This window comes from Tiliqua scincoides, chromosome 10 (assembly GCF_035046505.1).
Source record: "Tiliqua scincoides isolate rTilSci1 chromosome 10, rTilSci1.hap2, whole genome shotgun sequence".
Lineage (NCBI taxonomy): Eukaryota > Metazoa > Chordata > Lepidosauria > Squamata > Scincidae > Tiliqua > Tiliqua scincoides.
In genome coordinates, this window is record NC_089830.1 from 3432283 (window position 1) to 3458374 (window position 26092).

General features: G+C 49.9%; 1 protein-coding gene across 1 annotated transcript in view; it reads right to left on the bottom strand.

Moving 5' to 3' along the window:
• LOC136661710 (protein argonaute-1) overlaps window positions 1–26092 on the bottom strand; it is a 56118-nt gene that overhangs the window by 29445 nt on the left and 581 nt on the right. The window contains exon 2 of the mRNA XM_066639086.1: window positions 573–762. Within this exon, the coding sequence (XP_066495183.1) occupies window positions 573–762 (190 nt within the window). The remainder of the gene's footprint in view (window positions 1–572; window positions 763–26092) is intronic.

Below are 26092 nucleotides of genomic sequence, written 5' to 3' on the forward strand. Positions count from 1 at the left end.
ACTCAATACCCAGTGTGGGTGGAAAGGAAGGAAGGAAGAGTGGGGAGCACAGGAAATCCACTTCACTGCCAGCCCAAGTGCCAGCTTGCAGGGCTAACCCCACCTGTCCAAGAGCCACCCCGCCAGGTAGAGGAGAGGGGAGCGGCGTCAAGTAGTCAGAGCAGCAATTTTGAACCTTTGTCATCCCACGGCATGCTGACAAGGCACTAACATTGTCAAGGCACACCATCAGACTCTTGACAACTGACAAGGCACACTATGCTGCTGGTGGAGGGAGGGTCACAACCCTCAATGGCCCTACTAATAAATTACCCTCCGCAGAAGTCCTGGGACACACCTGTGGACCACTCATAGCACACCAATGTGCTGCATAACACTGGTTCAAAAATCACTAAGTCACAGCATGGGAAAAACCGCATCCTCAGAAGTGTCTCTCCCGCAAGCCAGCAACAGCGGCCAGAGATGTGCAGGATGAGGCCCTGCGGGACACATCTCTCTGTGCCTTTCTTCTTCTTCCCAGAGAAAGGGGCTGGGATGGGGGAGAAATGGCTTAACGCTAATACTTGCCTTACCTGTTGACTCTGCGCGGACACTTGTCAGGCTTGATGTCCACCTCATAGTGATAGACGTCAATCTTGGGAATGTCCACTTCAAAGTAGTTGGCAAGGAGCTTGATGGGCTTCCCGACAGTTCCTATCCCGGGCCGGCGTGGAGCTTGGAATACCTGCTGCAGGGGAGGCAGGTATGTGCCCGCAGCAGCGGCTGGACCCAAAAAGAAAGGGGAAAGAGAGGTGAAAAATTCATGGCATTTCAAAGGTGCTTTTAAGAGTTTCCATCCAAGACTTTCCCATACACAGTGGGTCCCTCCTTACCCACGAGGGTTCGGTTCCAGCCCCTCCAACGTGGACAAGGAATTCTGCAGATGTTGGGGTCCCACTTAGAAATGGCTTTAAATCCTCCCACAAGGGACAGCGTGAGGCCAGCTACTCCAGCACAGGCAGCTCCTACCATGAGAAAATTCTTCCCTGTGTCTAGCCTGAATCTCGTACCCTTCCTTCAACCCCCTTCTGTCCACTCTTGAAAGCTGCATAAGCGCCTTGTCCTGACCTTCAAAACCATCCATGGTCTTCACCCCATGGCACCTCTCATGTCCCACCACCCTCCTGCCCGGACCTTCGCTCGCCCTGCCCCAACACCCTCACACGTACAAAGAGCCCCTACTCTCTCCAGTGGCCCCAACCCATCTCCCGGGCTGCCCCGTATGCCAGCGACTGCCTCCCGGAACACTCGCACGAGGCCTTCTGCTCCCTCCCTCCCAATCCCATCTTGAAATGCCTCTTTTCCGTGAAGCCTTTGGCTCCACCCCTTAGACTGCATTTCCTACTGCAAGGAAGTTGAACTGCGCACAACTGAGTTACAGAGGCTTTCCCAGTTTATCCTCACCACCCTAGTCATCTCCTGTGTGTCCCTATCAAGACTGTAAGCTCCTCAGGGCAGAAGACTGTCTTTTCGCTCTACATAAATTGCCATGCACAACGGCGGGCACCGGCTTGCCAGGTGCTGGTGAGGGCAGAGCAGCAGCAGTGGGCCCTCATTGCCGTGGGCTGGCCAGGTTGCCTACCCATGATGTAGATCCCCCTCCCCAATAAGGACCCTTTTCTGTGGCACATACGGTTCAGGCTGAAGTCCACTCACAAGAGGGGGAAGAGACTTGGGGGCAGACAGGAGTAGGGACCACTGGATGGGGAAGGCGGTGCAAGCCAAAAGGCGGGGCGGGGGCAGCCTTTCCACCAATCCGCTGGCCAAAATGACCCCCTGAGTTGATTTAATGGGTTGGCCAGCCCCAGGGATGGTGGGAAACACCACTCAAGCCCAAGGAAGCCGCTTATCCATTGAGATGAAGCAGTTCAAAAGAGGCAGGGCTGGGGCTAGAGTTCAAATCTACCCACAGCAGAACCCTGACACTATGTAAAGGAGGCCAGTGTTGGTTCTTTAAGCCACCCACCCCAGGGAATCCTGGCAGGACGTGCTCCCTCCAGAATCTCTCCCTTGCCAGATGGCCCTCCCTCTCAAAGTCCATCTCCTGGGGCCTCTGGCTCTGCAAGGACAAAACAAAGGCCAGAGTTAACCACCATCTGCCCTGGGGAACAGACAGCTCAGTCTGAAGGCGAGGCCTAAAAATAGCCCAGGAGAGGCTTGCCAGAGCTGCAAGTGGTGTGGAGATGGGCACAATACGTGCACCTTGACGGTCTGCAGAACACGGGAGGTAGGGAGAATCACTTCTTGGCCACGTCAGGAAGCTCGAAGTTGGCTCCACAACAGATCCCCTCCAGGGGATTAGAACCACCAGAGGCAGCAGCGTGAGGGTCTGGTCCCTGGGAACAAGGCTCCATTTTCTAGCACCAACCGTTCTGAATGAGGTCCTCAGCAGCAGAGAACATGTGAATGTGGGAAACTGCCCAGTTCCAAGCCAGGTCCGTAACAGGACAGCCTGTGGCTCTCTAGGGATTTTTCCTAGCGCTAACCAGAGACTCATCCAGACACTGAGCCGGAGACCCTTGATACGTCCAACCACTTGGGTGTTCTACCACTTGGGTCTTTCCCCAAGAGAACCACCGCTCTTAAGTAGATGGCCAGGACTAGCTTAGTCCTTCAAATGTCTCCGGTGGTGCACAAAAGCTACCCTGCACTTACCTGCTCCAATGCCAGCTTCTGCTTCTCCAAAAGTGGATGTGTGGAGGAGGACAGTGTCTCCAATGCCCTGCTCTACTTCCTCTTCTGTATCATCCCTCTTTCCTTTTCTTAGAAGGTGAGCCCCTTCCCACCAATCTGCTGCCTGAAGCAACCTCCTAAGTTGAACTCATGGATGGGCCAGCCCCGGGGGCAACTGCCTCAGATACAGTGATTTAACCCCCTCATCTCATTAGTGAATTCCAGAAAGTAACAGAGCTGACAACAAGTGGGGAGATATTCCCAGAGGTTCGGCTTGGACAGTTCCAAGTTGCTGCCCCACCCCATAACGAAGGCTAGTTTCGCACAAGGCAGCAGAATCAGGTGGGACAGCGACATGGACATGTCACACTGCAATGCTTCCCCATTTTTATTTCAAAAACTCCCCGAAAGAAGAAATCTGGCTCATCAAGGACAGGTGTTCTAACCAACCCCTCACCACCGTGCTGTGCTAATCTTCTACTTGCAAGATTTTTTTATTTTAATATGGGAGAACATAACAGAAAGTGGGATTCTCCCACCCGCCGTCTGAAAGGGTGCAATTAATTCTACCACCTCAGATCTCTAAAAGTTTATTCTGTAGCCATGTGAGCGCCAACCAAAAGCTGCTGAAGATATGGGGAAGGGAAGGAAAATTGCATCAGGTTTCCCCACCCCTGCATACTGCTTTTTTAAATAAAAACTTAGTGCCCCCCCCCCCGAATGCTTTCAGGGATTTCCAGGCAGTTATCGACCCCTGCAATTAATCCTACCAGCCCCCACCCTGCCTTTAAATCCACCTGCTTCGCTGCTGAACAAAAATTGGAACAGTTTTCTCCAAGGTCACCCAGAGGCCAGCACCCATCTCCAAAGAGCCTGCCTCTTTTCTCTTGCTGGTAGTGTCAGACCCCCCAACCCCTCCCACTACCTCTTTTCAAGGATGTGTCGCGATTTACAAGCCTCGCTAGGGAGCGAAGCTTGGCGTGGCCAGGAGAGGACATGGGAGAAGGTGTCCAAACAAAGGCATCTCTTGCAGCGAATTCTCATCAGTCACGTGGATTGACAAAGCGGGCGAAAAATTATATCTGAACATTGCAAACACTGGACTTCAGAGGTAAAGAGGCTGGTGGATAGCAATCCACTGGAAACCAAACCCATCTCTGTCCCTGGCCTTGGACTGTAAGAGACCACACACTCACCCAACATGCTAACTGTAAGGGGGGGGATGGAGATAGCAGATTCAGACATCACACCAGACCACGAAGGACAAGCTGAGCAACACAGCAGCCAGCAAGTCAGAAGCCAACGTTTAAAGGAGATTTGCTAACCACAGTCTGTGAATGTTGGCAATCTTCAGTCTCAAAAGACTCTGGTATCGCGCTCTGAAAGGTGGTTCTGGAACAGCGTCTAGTGTGGCTGAAAAGGCCAATCCGGGAGTGACAATCCCTTCCACGCTGGGAGCAAGTACAGTCTATCCCTGGTCTGTCTCCCTGGCTGTGGTCCTTCCTTCTTTGCCTCAGTCTGTTGGCCAAGTGTCTCTTCAAACTGGGAAAGGCCATGCTGCACAGCCTGCCTCCAAGCAGGCCACTCAGAGGCCAGGGTTTCCCACTTGTTGAGGTCCACTCCTAAGGCCTTCAGATCCCTCTTGCAGATGTCCTTGTATCGCGGCTGTGGTCTAACTGTAGGGCGCTTTCCTTGCACGAGTTCTCCATAGAGGAGATCCTTTGGGATCCGGCCATCATCCATTCTCACGACATGACCGAGCCAACGCAGGCGTCTCTGTTTCAGCAGTGCATACATGCTAGGGATTCCAGGATGTTCCAGGACTGTGTTGTTTGGAACTTTGTCCTGCCAGGTGATGACAAGAATGCGTTAGAGGCAGCGCATGTGGAAAGCGTTCAGTTTCCTCTCCTGTTGTGAGTGAAGAGTCCATGACTCGCTGCAGTACAAAAGTGTACTCAGGACGCAAGCTCTGTAGACCAGGATCTTGGTATGTTCCGTCAGCTTCTTGTTGGACCAGACTCTCTTTGTGAGTCTGGAAAACATGGTGGCTGCTTTACCGATGCGTTTGTTTAGCTCGGTATCGAGAGAAAGAGTGTCGGAGATTGTTGAGCCAAGGTACACAAAGTCATGGACAACCTCCAGTTCATTGTGCAGAGACTGTAATGCAGGGAGGTGAGAATGTAATGTGGGAGGTAACCACAGTCTGTGACAACGTCCAAAAGGATGAACCATAGTTATGGCCATTAGTCTGCTTCTGGAGGCTGTTGCTCAAGGCTGGGAATGAACTCGTGAAGACACGTACCAACAGCACAGCAACTGAAAGCAGATCAACACCTCCAAACTATGGCTTCCGTTTGACATATTTAAGAATGTAAGAGCATAAGAAAAGCCCTGCCGGATCAGGTCCAGGGCCCACCCAGTCCAGGTTCCTGTATCTCACAGTGGCCCACCAGATGCCTCAGGAAGCACACAGATGGCAAGATACTTGCAGCCACTCCCCTGCATCTGGTATTCTATTTACTGCAGACACTTGAGTATAAGTCCATCTCTGAGTAGAAGTTGAGAGCAGGTTTAGAGCCAAAAATAATGGAATTTTCTATGACCCTCGGATAAGTTGTGGGGGGGGTTCAACTTAGGGGGTGTCAAAATTATAGTCAAATTTTGCCTTTCACCTGAGACCAGATCCTGAAAAACAGCCTACCAGTAATTGTTCCCTAAGAACTGCACAGTCTCTAATTTATTAAAAATATAGTAGAAGATCATGAAACACATTTTTTTTTAATTAACTTTTTAAATTCTGGTCTTCACAACCTTTTTTGTAAACACTATCAGAGTAAGTGCACTGTAAACAACATACCGGGAGAACCATTAATCAAACCCTTCTTTAAGGTGCTTGGTGTGTTAAGCCAGAGGCTCAACATATGATACATAACTGGGAGTGTGCAACTCAATTCACAGCAGAGAGACAAACAACAAGGAAAGAGTGTGAGCAAGGGCAGCTAGACACAGTTGCAAAAAAAACTGCCATCCAGGGCCAATTTAGATGACAGAAACAATTCCTACCCGGCCCTCATGATGAGTGACCAACTAATCTCAGACATCATGGCTTGTAACCTATGACGGAGTTTTCCTCCAAAAATCTGTCCAACCCTTTTTTAAAGGCATCTAGGCCATCACCATGTCCTGTAGCAAGGAGTTCCACAGGCTAATCACAAGCTAGGTAAAGAAATATTTCTTTTGTCTTTTAACATTCCCAACACTCAATTTTAGTGGATGTCCCCTGGTTCTGGTGTTATGCGAGAGGGAAAAGAGAACTCCTCTATCCACTCTATCCACCTTGGGTCGACGCACATTGGGTCGACACTTTCATTGACCTGTCCACCACCACCCCAAGATCTCTCTCCTGATCTGTCACAGACAGCTCAGAACCCATAAGCCTATATGTGAAGTTTTGATTCTTTGCCCCAATGTGCATGACTTTACACTTACTTACACTGAAAGTAAGTGGGGGCTTTCCCCTGGGGGCTGGGGATAAGAATAGGCCCTCGGTTTGGCTGTACTTGTCGTAAGAGGCGACTAAACAGCCACCGGGTAGATGGGACTCGTCATCCTGGGAAGGCAGCTCATCTGAGAGAAGGAAAACTCTGACCCCAAACCTCCACTGCCTTGTGGCTACATCCAGTTATGGAAAAGGCTTCAGGAGTCAACCTCGAGGCAAAATCCGGAGCCGGAGTCCCTGAGGCAGTTCATGGCTGAACACAGTCACGTTCTGGCAACTCCTGCGACGCCGCTGGAACCAACCGTATTGGCCTCTGCCTTTCCATTGGACCATTCCAGCGACGTGGAGAGGGGGGATTTGCTGCATGGGTAACAGCCTATCCTCCATACCTACTTTACCCAGGCTTCGCGCACTGGAGAGGACACTCTGTTCCAGAACCACCATTCAGAGCGCGACACCATAGTCTTCCGAGACTGAAGGATGCCAACAACATTGAAACACATCTGCCATTTTGCTGCCCATTCTCCCAGTTTGGGGAGATGCTTCTGGAGTTCTTTACAATCCCTTCTGGTCTTCACCAACCGGAAAGGTTTAGAGTCATCTGCACTCTGGAGAGACTGGACTCTTTCTACCTTCTCTTTCAATTTCTTTCTAACCAGCCCCCTCATTCGAGGGAAGTCCCTTTGGAACTCAAGGGTTTTTGTGTCAGATTTGCTTGGCTCTCTTTCCCAACATACATGGCAAAACAAATCACAGCATGGTCACTGTTCCCCAACAACTCAGTAATATTCACATCCCTAACTAGGTCCTGATCACCGCACAATATTAAATCCAAAATCACCTGTCCTCTGGTGGGCTCCATGACTAGTTGCTCCAAGGCACAGTCATTTAGTATGTCAAGAAGTATGTCATTCATTTGGACACTCAAACCACAGTTTGGGTTCTAAACTATGGTTAGCACAAACCACAGCTTGGTATGTTGTCTCCATTTAGATAGAAGCAATTGTAGCCTGGGGGCATTTCTTAAGTCATTGGCTGTTCGCATGTAAGTACACACACATTCTTATAAGTAGTTATATTACTTATGAATCAGAATTTATAAATAGGTTTGACACCAATATAGACAACTCCTCCCCAATTTACTGCATTAATTCACTGAGCATTGACAGCTGATTATCACCGACTATGAATTGTCACAATGCTCATCTTGTAACAAGTTGAAAAAAAAGTACAAGACTAGCCTTGTGTATTTCCTCCTGAAACTGACTGCCATCTTCGGTTCAATACACACACAGGTGGGGCCTTCATATCCATGGGGTATCCATTCCCAGACCCCTCCGATACCGAAAATCATGGATAATCAAATCCACAATTTTCTTCCCAACTGGACTCTGAACGTGACCTTGTTCCAGTTGCCTCCAGAGTCCTTCTGAGCCTCGGAAAGGCCATATACCACTGCATGGGACCTCTCAGAGGCTCAGAATGTTCCCTGGAGCCTACAGAATGCAGCTTCCGAGTTTTGGCAAAAACTCGCATTAAAATGGCTCCAGGTGGCATTCTGAGCCTTGGAGAGGTTCCATGTGGTGGTGTGCAGCCTCTCAAAGGCCCAGAAAATCTCTCAGATGTCACCGGAATGAGGTTCCAATTGCATACAGAAGATCTGCAGGGAGGGGGCCATCCGGGGAGTCAGCATCTGCAGTAAGGCAAACCCACAGATGATGGATCCACAGATAAAGAGGCCCCACCTGAATATGCAAGCCAGAGTTCGGTTCCTACAACATAAAAGACCCCAAACACTTCTAATATTAAACACTGAAATGTGAGCTATATACTATTTAAGAACGATTAATAAAGACAAGTTTAGATAATTATAGTATTTACCCAATTTAGACAAGCCAATGAACCCAATGTGCGCATCTTCGGGATGTGGAAGGAAACCAAAATACACCACAAAGACACAGGGAGAATGTGCAAATTCCACATAGACAGTGGCCCTGGATGGGAGCTGATTTTTTTTTTCTCATCAACGTTATCACAAAACAACCTTAAGTGAAGATTTGATTAGGAAAGAATTAAGCGCATTTCACGTGGTATAAGAATTGCATTCAAACAGATTTAAAGCTTTCCCTGGACATTTTTATTGGTATACAGCAGGGGTGTCCAAACCCCGGCCCTGGGGCCACATGCGGCACTTGAGGCCTCTCAATGCGGCTCTCAGGGAGCCCCCAGTCTCCAATGAACCTCTGGCCCTCCAGAGATTTGTTGGAGCCCACACTGGCTGGACGCAACTGCTCTCAGCGTGAGGGCGACTGTTTGACCTCTCGCATGAGCTGTGGGATGAGGGCTCCTTCCACTGCTTGCTGTTTCACGTCTGTGATGCAGTGGCAGCAGCAAAGGCCAGCCTCGCTTTGTGCAAGGCCTTTTATAGGCCTTGAGCTGCTGCAAGACCTGCATTAATTCATATAAGTTCATCTTTAATGTATTCATTTAGGTAAACTTATGTAAATTTATTCAAATTTTAAATGTAAATTAATTCTTTTTTCCCCCCGGCTCCCGACACAGTATCAGAGAGACGATGTGGCCCTCCTGCCAAAAACTTTGGACACCCCTGGTATACAGGGTGACCCCAAAAAAACAGAACCCACAAATCTTTGAATAAAACTGTTAATTTTAATTTTTCTTCTTTTTTCTTTCAGGGTGTACAAGTCAACTTTGTGCATGAAATATTGGAACAATAATCTTCCCCAATATGTTTGAAGTTTGAGTCCAGTAAGTTTCTTGAAATTTACTGGACCTTTGTAGGATTTAATAAAATTTTTATGGGTTCTGTTTTTTGGGGGTCACCCTGTACTTGCAAATAATTTACTTCCAAGAAAATGTGCATCGGAGTGCACGGCGCAGCACGCCGTCTTGCAGCATTGAATAGATGCTCAGACTCTTCCACATTGCAAAGAAAGCACAACACATTTCACGCTCTTTTAGTTCCTGGAAAGATACTGTATGATCTTTGCCCGTTTGGCAGCCTGGGCAGAATCCACCATCCTCCTTCTCATTCCTACTGCTACTCATTCCGATTCCACAACGGACTCCAGTGCCCTACAGAAGCCAAGGGCTGCTGCTGCCGTTTGCAGTGCCAATGGCAACCAAAGAGAACCCTGTGGCCAGCACACACTCACCGCCTCTCTCCCCTTAAATGCCCTCTGACCCTCTTATACCCACTGCACAAGAGCTAGAGAAAGTAGAGGAATCCGCTTACCCCAAGCCACTCTGCATTGTGCTGACCGGATTACTGGTAGACTGTGGATTACTCCACAAGGCTGCCCTTGATTTTTTATTCAGTGCTGTCCGTCCCCTCCAAAAGGAATATGCACACATGCACCTCCAAGACGGCCTTGGAGCCAGGGCAGCACCAGAAGAAAAATCTACAGTAAGTCCTCATTTAAAGTTGCTGAGAGGCTCTTGGAAATGGCAACTTCGAGCAAAACGACTTATAACTGAACCCATTTTACCATAGGCAGCTCGGTTACACGCTCTCAAGTGGGGGGTTCACTGAACTCTTTGCTCCTGCACAGCAAAACACTGGCACACTCAAGAAAGCCTTGTGGCTGTACAAAACATTCTGGAGCACGACAAGGCCAAGGAAGTGGGTAGCAGGCCCAGAGCAACCCAGAAGCAGTTTCCGATAGCCCTACAATGTGCCGCTCTGGAGGACGCAGAGGCCAGAAAATTGAGAACCGCTGACCAACGTTAGAAGGAAACAATGTTGAATGAAACAACCAAGTGAGGTATATAGGTTGGTCCTTGGTACCTGCCAAGGGGATCCCCAAGGGGATTCCAGGATCCCCTGCGAATACCGAACCCACGGATATTGAGATCTGGGGGGAAGCCCACAGAGGACTTCCAGATGCAACCAGAAGGTGCAAGAAAGGCACTTCCAGTTTCTCTGCAAACTAAAAGTGCCTCTCAGAAGCCCTCCGGGAGACCTTCTGAAGAGCAAGGAAGTCATGCATGGAACCCACACTGGGTCAAACTAGCGGGTTCCAAGCGTGGATAAGGAGGACCCACTGTACAACTTTAAGGAAGCTGTACAGGGAAGGGACAGAGTGCATTGCAGAGTCCTACATGCTAAATTTCTGAATGGAAACACTGCTGCATTCCAGAGTTTGCCCCAATCTTAGGCAGACCACAGAAGTCCAAGAGGAAGGGCCCTTTCTGTTACTTCATGCTTTCATACATAATGTGTGCTGCCACTCTAGGCTACCCCTTTCCTTTCCTCCTATAAAGGAGGAGGAGAGGTGGCCCAGAACACTGCTGAATTGCTGCCAGAGTCACTGAAACTTGCAGCCACTCCAGGCATGATTCCACACCGCCCACCTCCTTTATCAGGATGAGGGAGATAAATGGGCAGTGGGCGGGAGTGAGGCTGGCGGTGCTGCCCCTGCAGGCATGGCACCTGGGGCATTTGCCTCATTGCCCCCCCAGTACACCACTGAAGCAGACAATTTGTGACTGCAGACAGTTGCCCTAGAAACAGAGCTGCAGAACCTGGAAGAGTTCTTCTTTCAGCCATTTTCAACCGCTGTGCCCCAAACTCCGACAGCACACCTGCAGACCGTTCTTGGTACACCAACGTGTCTCAGCACAGCAGTTGAAAACCATTGATCTAGCAACTCCATTAGCTCGGCTGCATCTACACCAGTGGTTCCCAAACTGCACAGTGAACTTACGGGGCGCCACAAGATGTCCCCGGTGGCCTCTTCTTACTGGCTGTCTGAAGCACAAGTAGCTTGGGTTGCAGGAGAATTGAGCAAGATCTCACAAGAATCACATAAGATCCCACACAACCCACGACGGTGAGAGCCAGTGTCATGAATATGTACAGTTTGGGCCTAGTGACATGTGAAGCCTGAACCAAGCTAAAACAGTAACACAGAAGCAGCTTGCAGTCCTAGCTGCTAAGAATTTACAACTCAATGGAAGGTGATAATGTAGCACCTAGGCAGCCAGAAAGATGCCCATCAAGGATGGAAGGCAGCTGTAGATCTCCAGGGGGGAGGGAAGAGCTGAGAGGACAAGCATCCAGCCCCACTTCTGGAGGACAGCGTCTTTGTTCCTTGTCTCTGAGTGAGAGAGCTGGTGGGTGCACATCCTGCCCCGCCAGGACCATGTGGCCCATAGGTAACTGGGGCTGAAGATCTACAAAAGAAGCTGACCCAGGTGAGAGTTAGAGAATAACAGAGTTAGCCAGTTAGCTTTATTATTTTATGCTGATATGTTTCCTAGAAGTTTTTATGCCTCTAGCATTTGCTGCCTTTTGTAACTTTTTGTAACCCTATGTACTTAATAAAGTAAAAATCCTTTTACCATGTTGGTTCATTGTCTGTTGGGGACAAAGGTTCAGAATCCTGCCTAGCTGTTCAGCAAGCTACCAAAAATCCTCATTGTGGACTAGAAACTTGAGGACTGAGACTTTAAGTAAAGAAAGTGCTCAGTGCCTACAAGGGATATAGTTAAGCCTAGAGGGTCTCAGTGTCCCTGGACTGAGGCACTGGCTCTTACAGGGTGGTGGCAGTACTACCAAACAGGGATCTTTGAGGGCTCTAGGGTTCAGAACCAAAAACTCTGAGCACCCAAAACCCTGGGAGTGAGACCAAGTATACAACAGCCAGAAAAAAGAGGCAACTGCAAAAGGGCACCATGACCACAGTAAGTTTGGGAACAGCTGCTCAACAGCAAAGCAGGAATTCTTCAGGGTGCCCAAGCAAGGTCTTTTCCAGCCCAACCTGCCGGAGCCAAACCTAAACCCTTCAGGTTGCAAGCCACTGGTTCAACCACCAAATTCTGTCCCCTCCAATTGCTGCCTGGAGGCTTCAGCTGGGGTATCTAAAACCTTTCGGCCAAAGGGCCACATCAAATAGCTGGCACAGTGCCGAGCACCAGAAAAAAAAAATTAGATACAAAATTTAAATAAATACATTAGAGATGGAACTTAGATGAATGAATAAATGAATGAATGGGCTCAAATGTCCAGGAATTCTTCAAGCATGAACACAGCCCAAGAAATAAAGCACACACTTAAATGGACCCCCATTTCCCCCACCCCACAAGCACAACTCTGGTTGTGTTTGGTCAACTGGGCCAGAGGCTCTCAGGGGATCAGAGGCTGACCACAGGTAGGATAGAGGCTCACCGCGGGCCGCATCTGGCCCCCAGGCCAGGGTTTGGAGACCCCTGCTCTAAATAAATGGCTGGGGGGCTGCTTACATTCCATGTATTGACTTTTTTATAGTAGTCATTCATCTACTTACTCATTTTGTACCCTCTTTCTCCCCAAAGGGAGAAAAAAATCACTACTCATTATAGAGCCGTAAAGTTAAAACACTTTAAGAACTCTCCAGCAGCAGGAGATGAAAGTGACGAGCAAGAAACAAAAGCATCAACTCACTCCTCCTCTTCCACATTACAGAAAGTTTAATTTCTCCCCATCCTCCCCCCAGAATGCAAGCTGTTCTCTTGGGCACCAAGACATGCCCCTGCGTCGACAAAGAGCCTCTGGTGCCAGATGCGGCCCTAGGAGGAAAGGTTGAGATGGAGCACAGTTTGCAGGATTGCATGGATCTACTCAGACCAAGAATCATCTCCTCTTCTGAAACATGCGATGCCAGAGCCCCTGCTGTGTCACTGCACATGTTTGCTGGGGAGAGGGAGGGCAGCAGGAATGAATGGACAAGGAGCAGCTGTGGACTAGAGAGACACAATGGGGATCAGGCTCTCAGAGTCCCTCGGGGCTGATTCTTTTCAAGGCATCATCCTCTCCCTCCCTCTGCCAGAACCCCTGCCCACCTGCAAACCAGACCGAGCGGACTGCAACAAAAATCGCAGCTTTTTCCAAGCCACGGAGACAGCTTTAGAAGTTTGAAGGATACTGGAAGGAAAGCACGCGCACACATGGACATGCCGCGGGAGGGGGAAAAAAAAATCACCATCCAGTGAGCAACACTGCCAAGACACCACGGAGGTTTTTTTGTGCACAAAACACAAACACACACATTTACTCAGACTTTCGGACCGCAGCCAAGCTTTTTCTGGGAAGCCTTGTGGATTAATTAATGAAGTCAAGGAATCAATGCACCGATTAAAAGCGGCTATCCCAACGCAACACAGCAACCTAGGAGGCCGGCTGGCGAAGGGCGGCTGGACCGCAGGCAGGGCAAGGTTCACCACAACAGGCGCACTGAGCCTCCGCATCGGGTTGGAGACCCCGCGGCCAGCGATCTGCGTCCCTGGTCCCTACCCATATCAGCATACCTCCAGAGCACCCACTCTCTCAGGACATCCTCTCTTTCCTGCCATTGCCTGTCTGCCTGCAGGTCCAGAATGTCTAAAGAACGGCCCTCATTGAGGCACCACAAGGCTTTCTCAGTCCTGCTCGCGCTACTGGGAAAGGCCATGCTGCACAGCCTGCCTCCAAGCGGGCCGCTCAGAGGCCAGGGTTTCCCACCTGTTGAGGTCCAGGTACACATTTTTTTAAATGAAATAAATAAAGAGGCAAGAGGGATCTTGCAAGAGGGATCTGAAGGCCTTAGGAGTGGACCTCAACAGGTGGGAAACCCTGGCCTCTGAGCGGCCCGCTTGGAGGCAGGCTGTGCAGCATGGCCTTTCCCAGTTTGAAGAGACACTTGGCCAACAGACTGAGGCAAAGAAGGAAGGCCCACAGCCAGGGAGACAGACCAGGGACAGACTGCACTTGCTCCCAGTGTGGAAGGGACTGTCACTCCCGAATCGGCCTTTTCAGCTACACTAGACGCTGTTCCAGAACCACCATTCAGAGCGAGATACCAGAGTCTTTCGAGACTGAAGGTTGCCAACAAAATAAAGAGGCAGTGCAATAGTGCCTCTGTTTCAGGTCTCAGTGCTTCACCTGTAAAATGGGGCTAATCGTCCAACTGAATGGGAGGAGAATCAGCAACCACCACAAGAGTCAGTTGAGGATTTTTACTTCAGAATTTGTCCATGCCCTCAAGAAAGCCACTCAGACACGTAGGGCACAATCCTAACCCACTTTCCAGCACCGACATAATGGCAATGCAGCTCCGAGGTAAGAGAACAAACATCCCCTTACATTTAAGAGGCCTCTGTAAGCGCCAACCAACTGCAGGATGTGGCACATGCCCCGCTGGCACCGCTATGCCAGTGTTGGAACGTTGGTTAGGATTTGGGCCGCTGGGGTTACGATGTACCATTTGTGCCGTTGTGTCATTTGTACCTTGCCACAGGGACACAAGCTGTGTCCACAAAGGGCGGGCACCCAAGCCAGAACTGGGGATCCAGCCCAGACAGCTGTCCTCTTTATTCAAGGCCTGCCCCTTCATCCTGGTGGGGGAGTGCCCCTCCCAGCATACCGCCACTCACCATGGCAAAGCTGCATTAAATCCCCACTTTGTCATGCAAATGGAGAGGGGCACAAGGAGGGGAGATGGGGGTGGGAAGAGGAGAGGAGAGAAAAGAGAAACTATTTTCAGCCAAAGCGCAATGCATTCAAGGGAAGCAGCAGAGGAAACCAGCCTGCCCGTTTCACAAGGAAGTGCAGGCAGAGACCTCAGGACAGAGGTGTGTAGAGGGAGACCTCTGTTTCAGCCATAGCCTCTCTGTGCAACTCTGCCCCTAAAGCCCATTCTGATCCACCAAGCACATTGACTTGGGGAGGGGGGAATCCAGGTCCCACCTCCTGTTTTCTGATCAACCCATTGGAAAACAAAGGATTTGTCTCAACAGCTGTCAGTCTGCGCCAGCTCAACAGCTGCTTGCTGGGCGGGAGGAGGGGGCACTGCCCCATTAGGGCTGCATGAAATTAACATGTCTATTTAGATCCCTACGCCCCCATCAAAAGGGAGGGGGAAGAGAGGGAGGGGGATGCACCAAGGATCCCAGACAACACAGACACAAGAAACAGTTTCTCTTTTCAGGGTCCTGTTTGGAAGGATAAACTGCCTGCCCCATCCCAGCTCTCCTCTCCCACACACTCTCCTGCTGTTTCAATAAATTAAACCCAGGGTGGGGGGGGGGAGAGAAAGAATTTCAGAGGGATCCCAAAGGAGAGAAGAAAGGCTACACCCCCTCCCCACACACACACACACTGTCGCAGCACAAAAAGACAGCTAAAGGGGGTCTGGGGGCAACACATGTCATTAATCAAACAAATCTAAGAGCCAGTCCTCAATCTGCCAAACTAACAGCACACAAAGGAGATGCGATGAAGTTTCCCAGCCATAAAGGAGTCCGGCACTGTGGGGTGGGGTGAGAATGCCCCGCCAATCCCCCCACTCACTGTCAAGGTTTGCATACAAAGGTGGTGGCAGTGGAGGTTGGAAAAATAACTTCCAATGTGCATTAGATTCCAGCACCGATTTTTTAAAAGCACTCTCTAGTCCGGCACAGAGATGGGGCAGGTGTTACACTGCAAGGTGACCACCACAGGCTCCAGAAGCTGGACCTCTGCCCACTTTCAGCCTAGGAGAAAATGGTTCCTATGAAAGTGCAAGCAAAATGCTGAACTTCAGCAGTGACACTGGTATCCCATCCCTCCTCCTCTTCCTCCTCCACCTCCTCCAAGAAGCCCAGGGCAAGAAAATGTTTGCCTCCTCCTGCCCTTCTCATCCCAGACACCCCACAAGAGAACAGCAACTTGACCAAGCTGAGGCAGAGAGTTTTACGGCTGAGTGAGATTCAAACACAAGTCTTCCTGCTCCTAGACTGACACAGTTACCGCTACCCCACATCAGTTCTTGTCTTAAGATCAGTTGCACAATCCCAATGGTTGCCAGATGCAGAGACTCCCAAGGCTTCAATCCTACACATGCTTGCCTAAAAGTACAGCCCCACTCAAGAGAGAGAACTTATTTCCACAAGTGAACCTATCTAGGCGGTCCTGCTGGAAAGTTACCTGGGCTGGCCACAACTCACCCTTACCGTTCTGCTCTCATGTTCCACCATATCCCTGCCCATGACCTGATCCCATAAATGCTCCACCCCTTCTCCACTGCTGTCCCTTTTGCTTGGAACCCCCTCCCCCCCAGAACACTTAGGAGACGATTCTCTTACTTCAATGGCACATGCAACACTGGCTGAAAATTGCTGCCCTAATCCCTTACCCTACTGCAGCTACACCCAAGAATGCACCCATGAAAATTCATATTCTCCCCCATTTCACCTGGCACACCCCCTTCCTCTGAGCACCACTCAGGGCTCAGTCACTTTCCCTTCCACTGTAAAGCACCATCAATTTCAATGGTGATCTTTTTTAAGTCATGAGGAATCTCAACAGAACCATTTTCAGCCTCTGCCATTCTCCTGAAGTTATAAGACATTTTGGGGGGGTGCCAGCAAGAACACATACTGTGAAAATCTGGCTACCTTATTTCCTCCTCCTTTTCCATCTACTGGCTTCAAAGACATTATCAAAATAAAAGGATTGCCTTTTTGTAATTAGCGTTAATGGCAAATTTCACGTAATTAAAGAGGGTACCAAAAAATGATTCCATACATCTAAGCTTTGCTTTAAAATGCTAACAAAAATACAGCTCAGCATCACCCAAATGCAACAGTTTTTGTTCTTACTGATGGGAGACTCTGCATCATTGTGTAATATTCCCCCCCTTTCCCCCAAAAGATGACACCTTTCTTGACATCAGGTCCAAGCGGAGGCAGGAGGGTGGCACATAAGTAAAGACAAGGGGAGATGCCATCTTATTTTTATCCTTCCTTTTCTTTTAAGAGCAGCATATACCTTCTTGCCTGTTGGCAATCTTCAGTCTTGAAAGACTATGGTATAAGCCTACAGCACCCGGTATTTCCAGGTGGTCTCCCATCCAAGTACTAACCAGGCCTGACCCTGCTTAGCTTCCAAGATCAGATGAGATCAGGCATGTGCATCTTCATGCTTACCCTGGAAAGAAAGTTAAGCCTGCCTAAAGGTAAGATCACCAAGCAACCAATGCGACCAGAAAATATTCAAACTCGAGTCTTTCCAGCTTATCCCAACCACAGTACCAGACTGGCCATGTAGAGTTCTGCAACAGTGAGGCACTACACATGTCATACTGCTTAAATCAATACAGAGAAATGCTCTTTTCCAGAAGAACTTAAGAAGTTGTGCCATTTTTGTGAATGACAATCCCCCACATGGGAAGAATGCAACTCACTACATCCCAATTCAATAAGCCACTTCTGAAGAATTTCACTCAGTGAAGGGGATCAAGCAGGGGCCCTTGTTCAGAAGCTTTTCCCAGATCATTCTGGACCATGAAATAACCCAACCGGAAGCCAATCTGCATTGACTTCCAACTAGGTCTGCAATGCTGACCATCAATTTGTGAGATTCAGCCATTTAATGCCTTAACCAATGTCTTTACTTTTAAAAATTCAAATATGAGACGTGGCCAGAAAGTCTTGTAGAGGTATTCTACTGAAGAGGCATTCTCTCTTTTACAAAATAGAGGCACCTTCACCTCCAAAGAGGCACTTTTCTCTTTTACAAGAGGGAAGAACTCTTCTTCAACACCTGCTGCAAAATGTAAGCTGGTATTCACACATTACCAACACACACTGCACGTCCATATGGGTCATTTTGGGAGAGGCATTGCCTCTGGTTTGAGAGAGGAATGCTTCTTCTGGCATCTCCCATCATCTCAGATGTATCTGGATTGGCTAACTGGACAGAAGTGTGGAATTGAGAATATTTATACCCCACCTTTCCCCTCTAAAAAGAGACACCTGAGGGCTTCTGCACCTGTCCCAATCTCCAGCACCAGCACTCTGGACAGATGCACCACTGGAAGCGACAAGTGTTTAAACAAGAGTAACTTCAGAGTATCATCAAGGAATAGAGCCATCAAACATGAATTTAAGTGACGCAATAGGCACATGTGCTTTTCTGCAAAATGAGCAAATGTTTAAAAACAATAGTAGTTGCTGGCCTCCTGTTTTTGCCACATGAACATATGAAACGTGAAGCCACCATCTGTGGAGTCAAATCCTGGCTCTGTCTAACTCAGTGCTGTAGCGGCGCCCCAAGGCGTCAGGCTCAGAGATCTTTCCGTCAGGGGTTGAACTGGAGACCAACTGCATGCAAGATAGGCCTATATCAGTGTGCTACAGTCCCTCCATAGGGGGACACACATGATTCATGGTCTGTCCCATACTGGAAGGCAGCAGGGAGGCCAAGTCACCACATCAGTTGACATACTCAGAGGGCTACAATCCAGGCCATTTTGCCAAGGCAAGTGGTCTAAACGCCAAATTTCAAGGTCCTCAGGTTCTTGTCTACGTGTAGTTCAGGGATTAATGAATTCTTTTAGCCGTTTCTGCACTTTAAAAAAAAAAAAAGCAACCAACTCAGCATGCAAAATAAAAGCAACCCTGAGGAAAGCAGGAAAGATTGACTACAAAATTGCAAGCAAAACAGCATATAACAGGCCCCAAACCAGCAGTTACACATACATATTTATGCCTACAGCAAAACAAAGTCCACAGAACTGGGATCAGACATACAGCAGACACGGACCTCCCCCCCCCCATTTGTTTTTCTCACCACCCCCCACCCTCCAGTGATCAATAATTAACAGGCCTGTTTTATCTATTTTTATCTAACGTTTTAAAATAGCATTTTATTATAATTCATGTTGCAATGAGCTCCACCGGTTACTCATCAAGCCAAGGCTGCCTGGGCCACTACAGTCACCCTTCAGGCACTGCTTCTAAGGTTAAGTCCCAACCTTGAGTAACAAGCCATGAAGTAGAAGTCATGCCACAGCCCTCGGAGGGCCCTCTGTCCTGTCTAGCAAACAAACTCTGAGAGATGGGACCAGGAGGTGGGACAAGAAAAGCCTGAGGGGGACAGCCAAAGACAGGGTGAGAATGCTACAAGACGTTTTACCAAGTGCCTGCGTCTTCTCCTGGAGAGTGTGTCCTGGGGATGTGCACCCCACTCCCCCACCGCCCCGCAATACTTTTACTCGCTGCAAGGAAGTCTGGGAAGAACATACAGGACGTTGTGAGGATTCATTCCACTGCAATATACTCAATGATCAGGAGCAGACCCCCTGCGCATCCTCATTCAGGGCTAGAGGCGCATATCGAAGTAAATCAGGAAGATATATGTCACTGCCTCACTACTAATCTTATAAACAGATCATACACAAAAGAGCTCCACCTTGAGGAACATCAATGATCTTCTGAATTCAACATCTGCCTGCATCTGCCCAGCTCAGGAAGATCATCAGAATTCATTAGAAAATAGGTGAAGTAAGCAATTACCTATCCTAGAGAGGAGGCTGCCTACGGAGGCTGCAATCCTAACCACACTTTCATGAGAGTAAGCCCCATTTCTGAGTAGACCTGGTTAGGATTGTGCCCTGAATCTCTGCTCAGGTTTCGCCTCCTTCCTATCATCCTCTACTGGTAGGAAGGGATAAGTCTGCCATCTCCGCATCAGGTATGACTGGAGCATTCAATCACTCCAGACACAGGGACTTGCTCTCAGGCCATCTGTTGAATCTCTGTAGGAGGAGGTTCAAGTTCACCTCTCCCTAATCAGAAGGCATACCAGGAGCAGCAACTCATACCAAAAGTCACGGGGGGGGGGGGGCACTCTTCTGAGGGCAGTTAGTTCTTCTACATTGCAAGAGGCAAGTGATTAAGAATTGTGCAGAACAGCTAACAACTGATTCAGAGGCAAGTCACTCGAATTACAGACTGGTTGTGTTTCCAGGAAACCAAAATATATCTAATAAATACCGAGAACTTATTGACAGCTTCATCAATGAGATATATTTCTAAAAGAACCACAATTGCTAGACAGATGCCTCTGGGGTTTGTCTTTCACCATCCGCTACCAGGGCAGTCAACTGCCCTCAAGCCAAGAAAAATGCAGTGCAGAAGACATGCAAAGAAGGCTTCGCTCCTGACTTCTGTTTGCCCAACCCCTTTCCTCTGCTGGAACTCAAGGTCATATAGATGGCTTCCCAGACAGCCTCCCATCCAGATACAGACCACAACCAACTTGCTTAGCTTCAGAAAGGTGACCACACCTCTGTACTATGAGACCAGAAGCTGGAGATTTAACCTTGTTTGAGCTTCCACAGGTCCCCACCCCAAGGGCATGTTCATACACACCCCTTATGTACCCAAAGAAGTGGTCGAACCTTTGCATGATGGATTCACTGTTCTGTCCTCCCCTCTTTCCAAACCACTGAAGACAGAAAGTGGCAGGCATGAAACAACTCTCTGAGCGTCCTACACTGGACAAAGCCTCAGGGGGTCTGCGGCAGTGACATTTAATTCAAGTATATGAATCAGTAGTTCTGCAGGCCTAACACTCACCTTTGGAAACCCTGGCCTAAACTTTGGGCACTCTCTTGGTTTTCGGGCACCTTCCCTCCTTTACTGAACTGAAAGATATCTGGAGCAAGGTACGCTATAGTCTGGTTAGTTACCAGAGCATGGATGAAAGTCAGTAACGGATGAGTGTCCAAGCAGAGCCTAACTGAGCTTGTATATTTTGACCAGCAAAGAACATATATAACTATATAACATATGCAAATAATGCAAGATTTAAATAAACAGAAATAAAAGAAAAAACCTACATAAGAATGCTGATGAACATCATGGAAGATTGGATGAAATCGGCCAAAAGAGGAAAGCATGTGGACAAAATCTGAAATGTGGTTATAACTGAAAATGGTTGAAAGAGCAAAGCAATGACAATCAAGTGAATGAAAGTCAAGGTATTGCAGTATGCCTTCCAAGTCACTAGTTCACACACAGTTTGAGGACTGGCTCTTAAGGGTCTGTTTGTCCGTACATACTTCCTTGTGGCCTACAACACACAACGTTTGGAAAAGTCCTCCAACTGGCCATCTTCCATAGCCACCATCTGCCACATTGCCAAGCCTGTCTTTTCCACAACAGAGATTACAAACCTTGCAAACTCAGGCTGCTGCTCAATCCCAAGAATCTGCAGAATATGTAAATAGAGGCATATTAAATCAAAAGGCCTTCTGCAGAAGTAAACATTTTCCTTAAGGTGATGCAAGCATCTCACAGCAGGTATCACCTTAGAAAAGGCTCCCCTTCCGTGCAAAAGAGATGGGGGGATACCTCCCCCACAATTGGTGCCTTCTTGTCACCCACAGATTTTGTAAATTCTGGTAAATTGACAAAACATTCTGCTGTCTGATTAACTGGAAGCTCAATTAAACCCCTTTTGATCCTCTAATAACCAGTTACACTGTATAGCCCTTCTAAGCAACACATCCTTAAAACAACTTGTACAATGAAAAGACCACTTTGAAAAAACTCCGGTGCACAGAGGTTCGTACCTAAAAGCAGAGATGCTGAGCTGGGCTCAAACTTGCCTCAAAGTCACAACTTCTGGTCTGGAATCTTGTCTCCCATTCCATGCCAGGCTTACTAAGTGCATGGACCTGCTCTGTGACACCACCTTTCGGGGCCAACCCATCTATAAGGATGACTGAAGCCTAAGGAAACTGATCGGTGTGATGGGGGGGATGACTCTTGTCACTGTCATCCATTCAAGGAAGACGGGAATGGAACGGAAGTGCGGAGGAGAGGAGGATGACAGAAAGAGGTCTGAGTTTGCCCTCAGCTTTCATCTGAGAGGCTAATTTCTGGGAGTATATCTATGGCAGAGGAAACTGAACATTTTCCACATGCGCTGCCTCTGATGCATTCTCGGCATCACCTGGCAGGACAAAGTTCCAAACAACACAGTCCTGGAATGAGCTGGAATCCCTAGCATGTGTGCACTGCTGAAACAGAGACGCCTGCGTTGGCTCGGTCATGTCGTGAGAATGGATGATGGGCGGATCCCAAAGGATCTCCTCTATGAAGAACTCGTGCAAGGAAAGCGCCCTACAGGTAGACCACAGCTGCGATACAAGGACATCTGCAAGAGGGATCTGAAGGCCTTAGGAGTGGACCTCAACAAGTGGGAAACCCTGGCCTCTGAGCGGTCCGCTTGGAGGCAGGCTGTGCAGCATGGCCTCTTCCAGTTGGAAGAGACACTTGGCCAACAGACTGAGGCAAAGAGGCAAAGAAGGAAGGCCCATAGCCAGGGAGACAGACCAGGGACAGACTGCACTTGCTCCCAGTGTGGAAGGGATTGTCACTCTCGAATTGGCCTTTTCAGCCACACCAGACACTGTTCCAGAACCACCATTCAGAGCGCGATACCAGTCTTTCGAGACTGAAGGTTGTCAACAACAGTCTATGGCAGACACAGACAAGTTCAGGAGCCAACAGAATGATCAAAAGAACAGCATTCCTACAATCTTGTGCCCCAGCACACATGTCCAACATCAGCAAGCTCCAGTGGTGGCGGATGGAGTTCTCAGCAGACCTCACATTCATCCAACCAACCTTACTGGGAGATATTTAGACACAGAGCAGAACAAAAATGTGGGAGACATAAGACAGGTGGGGCATCCAAAGCAGAACAAGGCAGCTTCTGAAGATCAGGGGAGGTGCAGCCCGGAACAGATGCTGGCTCAGGTCTGCCGCTTCTGTGCTACAAAAAAACCCCAATGTCTTTAGGGAGCTCCTTGTGCACTGCTGTGAAACCAGAAGTCCCACACTTCCAGGTTTCACAGCAGCGGAAGATGTTAGGAACATCGTTTATGAGGATAATGACCTGCCTCTCACTCTCACCATCCATCCCCCACCACTGGTCTGGGAGATGCGCTTGGTGTTCCTCGATTCAGGGTATGGCCTAAGCAGTGGGGTGCACCCAAGCTGAGAAGGCAGGAAGCAGATAGTGGCGGCTTAGGTTGGCAGTAGGTTGGAGGGCGGTCACGATGACATCAGACTTGGGCTGAAAGGTACCCTCAATCTGTCATCCCTGCAAGACCCTTTGCAATCTGCCGCTGATGCAACCCGCATCAGCTGGCCTCACACATGGGCTGGTAGCGCATGAGTTCAAGCCTCATCACCACCACAGACTCGGCAGGCGGCTATGATCAAATCACCCACTGGAATCCCAAGACCCTTCCTCCCCCTCCACCCCATATCAAGCGTCATAACAGCATCGCCCCTCCCTACAGTTAATGCAAAAAATGAGCGCATGGGAGATAGCAAAACCATTCACCAAGTATGAATAAACAGGACCCAAAACGATACCAGGCTGTAAATTCTCCTGGATGACCCACAAGGGGCTACCGAAAGATAAAACCCCACATCCAAGAGGACTTGGGAAAACTTTCACTTCTCTTTCCCATCAAGCTGGCAGCAGGGAGGAGGGGATCAGATGAAAGCAGGAGGGAAAGCTATTTGTAAAGGGGAGAAGATCAAATGCAAGTTGACCTGGTGGCGTAGCTGGAGGGGGGCGGTGCAGGCGGTCTGGCGGGGAGCCTCAACGCGGCAGGCAAGCGGCCCTTCCCTTCGGAGCCATTCCCGGCGGGGGGGGGCAGCAAAATGGAGCCGTATGGCTCCGTTTTGCCCCCCCCACAGCTACGCCACCACGTTGATGGCTTCTGCAGCATTTTATTGTTACACACTGAACGGGTAGTGATGCGACGTCTGCCCTCTTCCACCTACCCAAAGCCTAATGGAAACCCATGCACTGTGCACCTCCCCCGCCCCAAAGCTCTTTACTCTGCCTGGAGGGGAAAAGAAACCCCAGCTGCTACCAGCCCCCCTTGTCCTAACAAGGAATCGTTATCCTTCAGCCCCCTCCCCCTTTAGACATGCTTCACAGCTCAGATCGCCATCCCTGGCCTTCCTTCTCATATAAGGAGGGGGGGTCAGTTGGGAATGAATGCATTGCCTGTGCTTCCCTCCTTGTCTCTCCTCCCCACCCCACAGATAATTCCCTTGAAACTCAAGGAAACAGCAGGGTGCATCTCTGCAAAGTTCCTGCACCTGCCCCCCCCCCCCCAGTTAGAGGACAGAAACACGCACCCATCCGTCCATCCATGCATCCGTCCGTCTGTCCCCCGTCCCCCCCACTGGTCTGGGAGTTGCGCTTCGTGCTCCTCGATTCAGGGCACGGCCTAAGCAGTGGGGTGAACTCAAGCTGATGCCCCTACTGGACCCCTGTCATCCAAGCCCCACTTAACCACCTCCATGCTGCACACCCCTTCTCCGTCTCTCCTCCCAGGGGGACCTTACAAGCTTCAGAAGGGCTCTGCCAACAGTCAGTCATCCTCTGTTTCTTCCCAGCAGCCCCCCTTGCGTCACCCCAGACTGCTCCCCACTCCTTCTGAGCTTTCCCTCCCTCCCAACACAGTCAGTGGGATAAGGGTTTCCCCCAACACAGAGGCAGGTTGGTCCCCTCACTCTTTCTTCTGGGGTCAGGAAGAAGGCCTGGCCTACTGGGAGTACCTTCTCCCCTCCCCCATTGGCTCCCACACAAATCCCCACCAGAGGTCTACCCAGGATATGATGACGCCCACCACGTACCTCCAACCTGCCCCTGCACCCCAATTTGCTCCCCCTCCACTTGCATACTTGCTCCTCTCCATTGCACCTGCCACCAAGTCCACCAAGGCCTCCCAGAGGAAACCCTCAGCCCTCTGCAGCCCCCCCTACTCTCAGGTCCCCTTTTCTCCATTGCACATGCTCCATCAGCCCCCAAACCTCTCAGGCTTCGCTAGCAGGCTAACAGCCCTCTCCCCGAACCCCTACTGGCTGCATTCCTATCAGTCCTCCACCTCTCAGCCTCCCTGTGCCCTCAAAGTGACTGGGGCTGACCAGAGAGGATCTCCTCACCCTCTTTCTACAAGCACCTCACTCCTCCATTGCATGCACCCCGCTGAATCCCCAAACCTATTACCCTCCGTAGCCTGCCTCTCTCTCCTGCAACCCCTGCCCCATAGCACCCCCCACTCTTTCTGCAAGCAACTCTCACTCCCCCACTGCACACGTCCTGCTGAGCACCCAAACCTATTGCTCCTCTGGAGCCCCCAAACCTATTACCCTCCACAGCCCGTCTCCCTTCCCTGAGCCCCCTGTCCCATTGCACCCCATGCTCTTTCTGGAAGCACTTCTTACTCCCCCATGGCATGTGCTCCCAAACCTATTCCTCTCCACAGCCCATCTCCCTCCCCTGCATCCCCTGCCCCACTGCACCCCCCACTCTTTCTAGAAGCACTTCTTACTCCCCTATGGTATGTGCTCCCTGAACCCCCAAACCTATTGCTCCTATTGAGCCACCAAACCTATTCCCCTCCACAGCCCGTCTCCCTCCCCTGCATCCCCTGCCCCACTGCACCCCACTCTTTCTGGAAGCGCTTCTTACTCCCCCAAGTCATGCACCCTCTGAGCCCCCAAACCTATTGCCCCATAACCTGCCTCCCTCTCCTGTGCCCCCAGCCCCACTGCACCCTTCACTCCTTCCGTAAGCGCCTCTCACTCCCCCACTGCATGCACCAACATGAGCAGCCAAACCTATTGCCCCCCACAGCCCGCCTCCCTTCCCTGAATCCCCTGCCCCATTGCACCCCCACTCTTTCTGGAAGCACTTCTCACTCCCCCACTGAACCCAGAAACCTATTCCCCCTCTTGAGCACCCAAACCTATTGCCCCCCACAACCCCGTGTCCCCTACCCAACTGCACCCCCACTTTCTGCAAGCACCCCCACTGCAGCGCCCTTGAGCTCCCCACCTCATGCTGAGCCCCCAAACCTATTGCCCCTCTTGAGCCCCCAAACCTATTGCTCCCACGACCCGCAGCATCCCCTGCCCCACTGCACCCCCACTCTCTGCAAGTACCCCCACTGCAGCGTCCGCTGAGCCCCCCACCTCTTGCGGAGTCCCCAAACCTATTCCCCCTCTTGAGCCCCCAAACCTATTGCCCCCCTGCGTCCC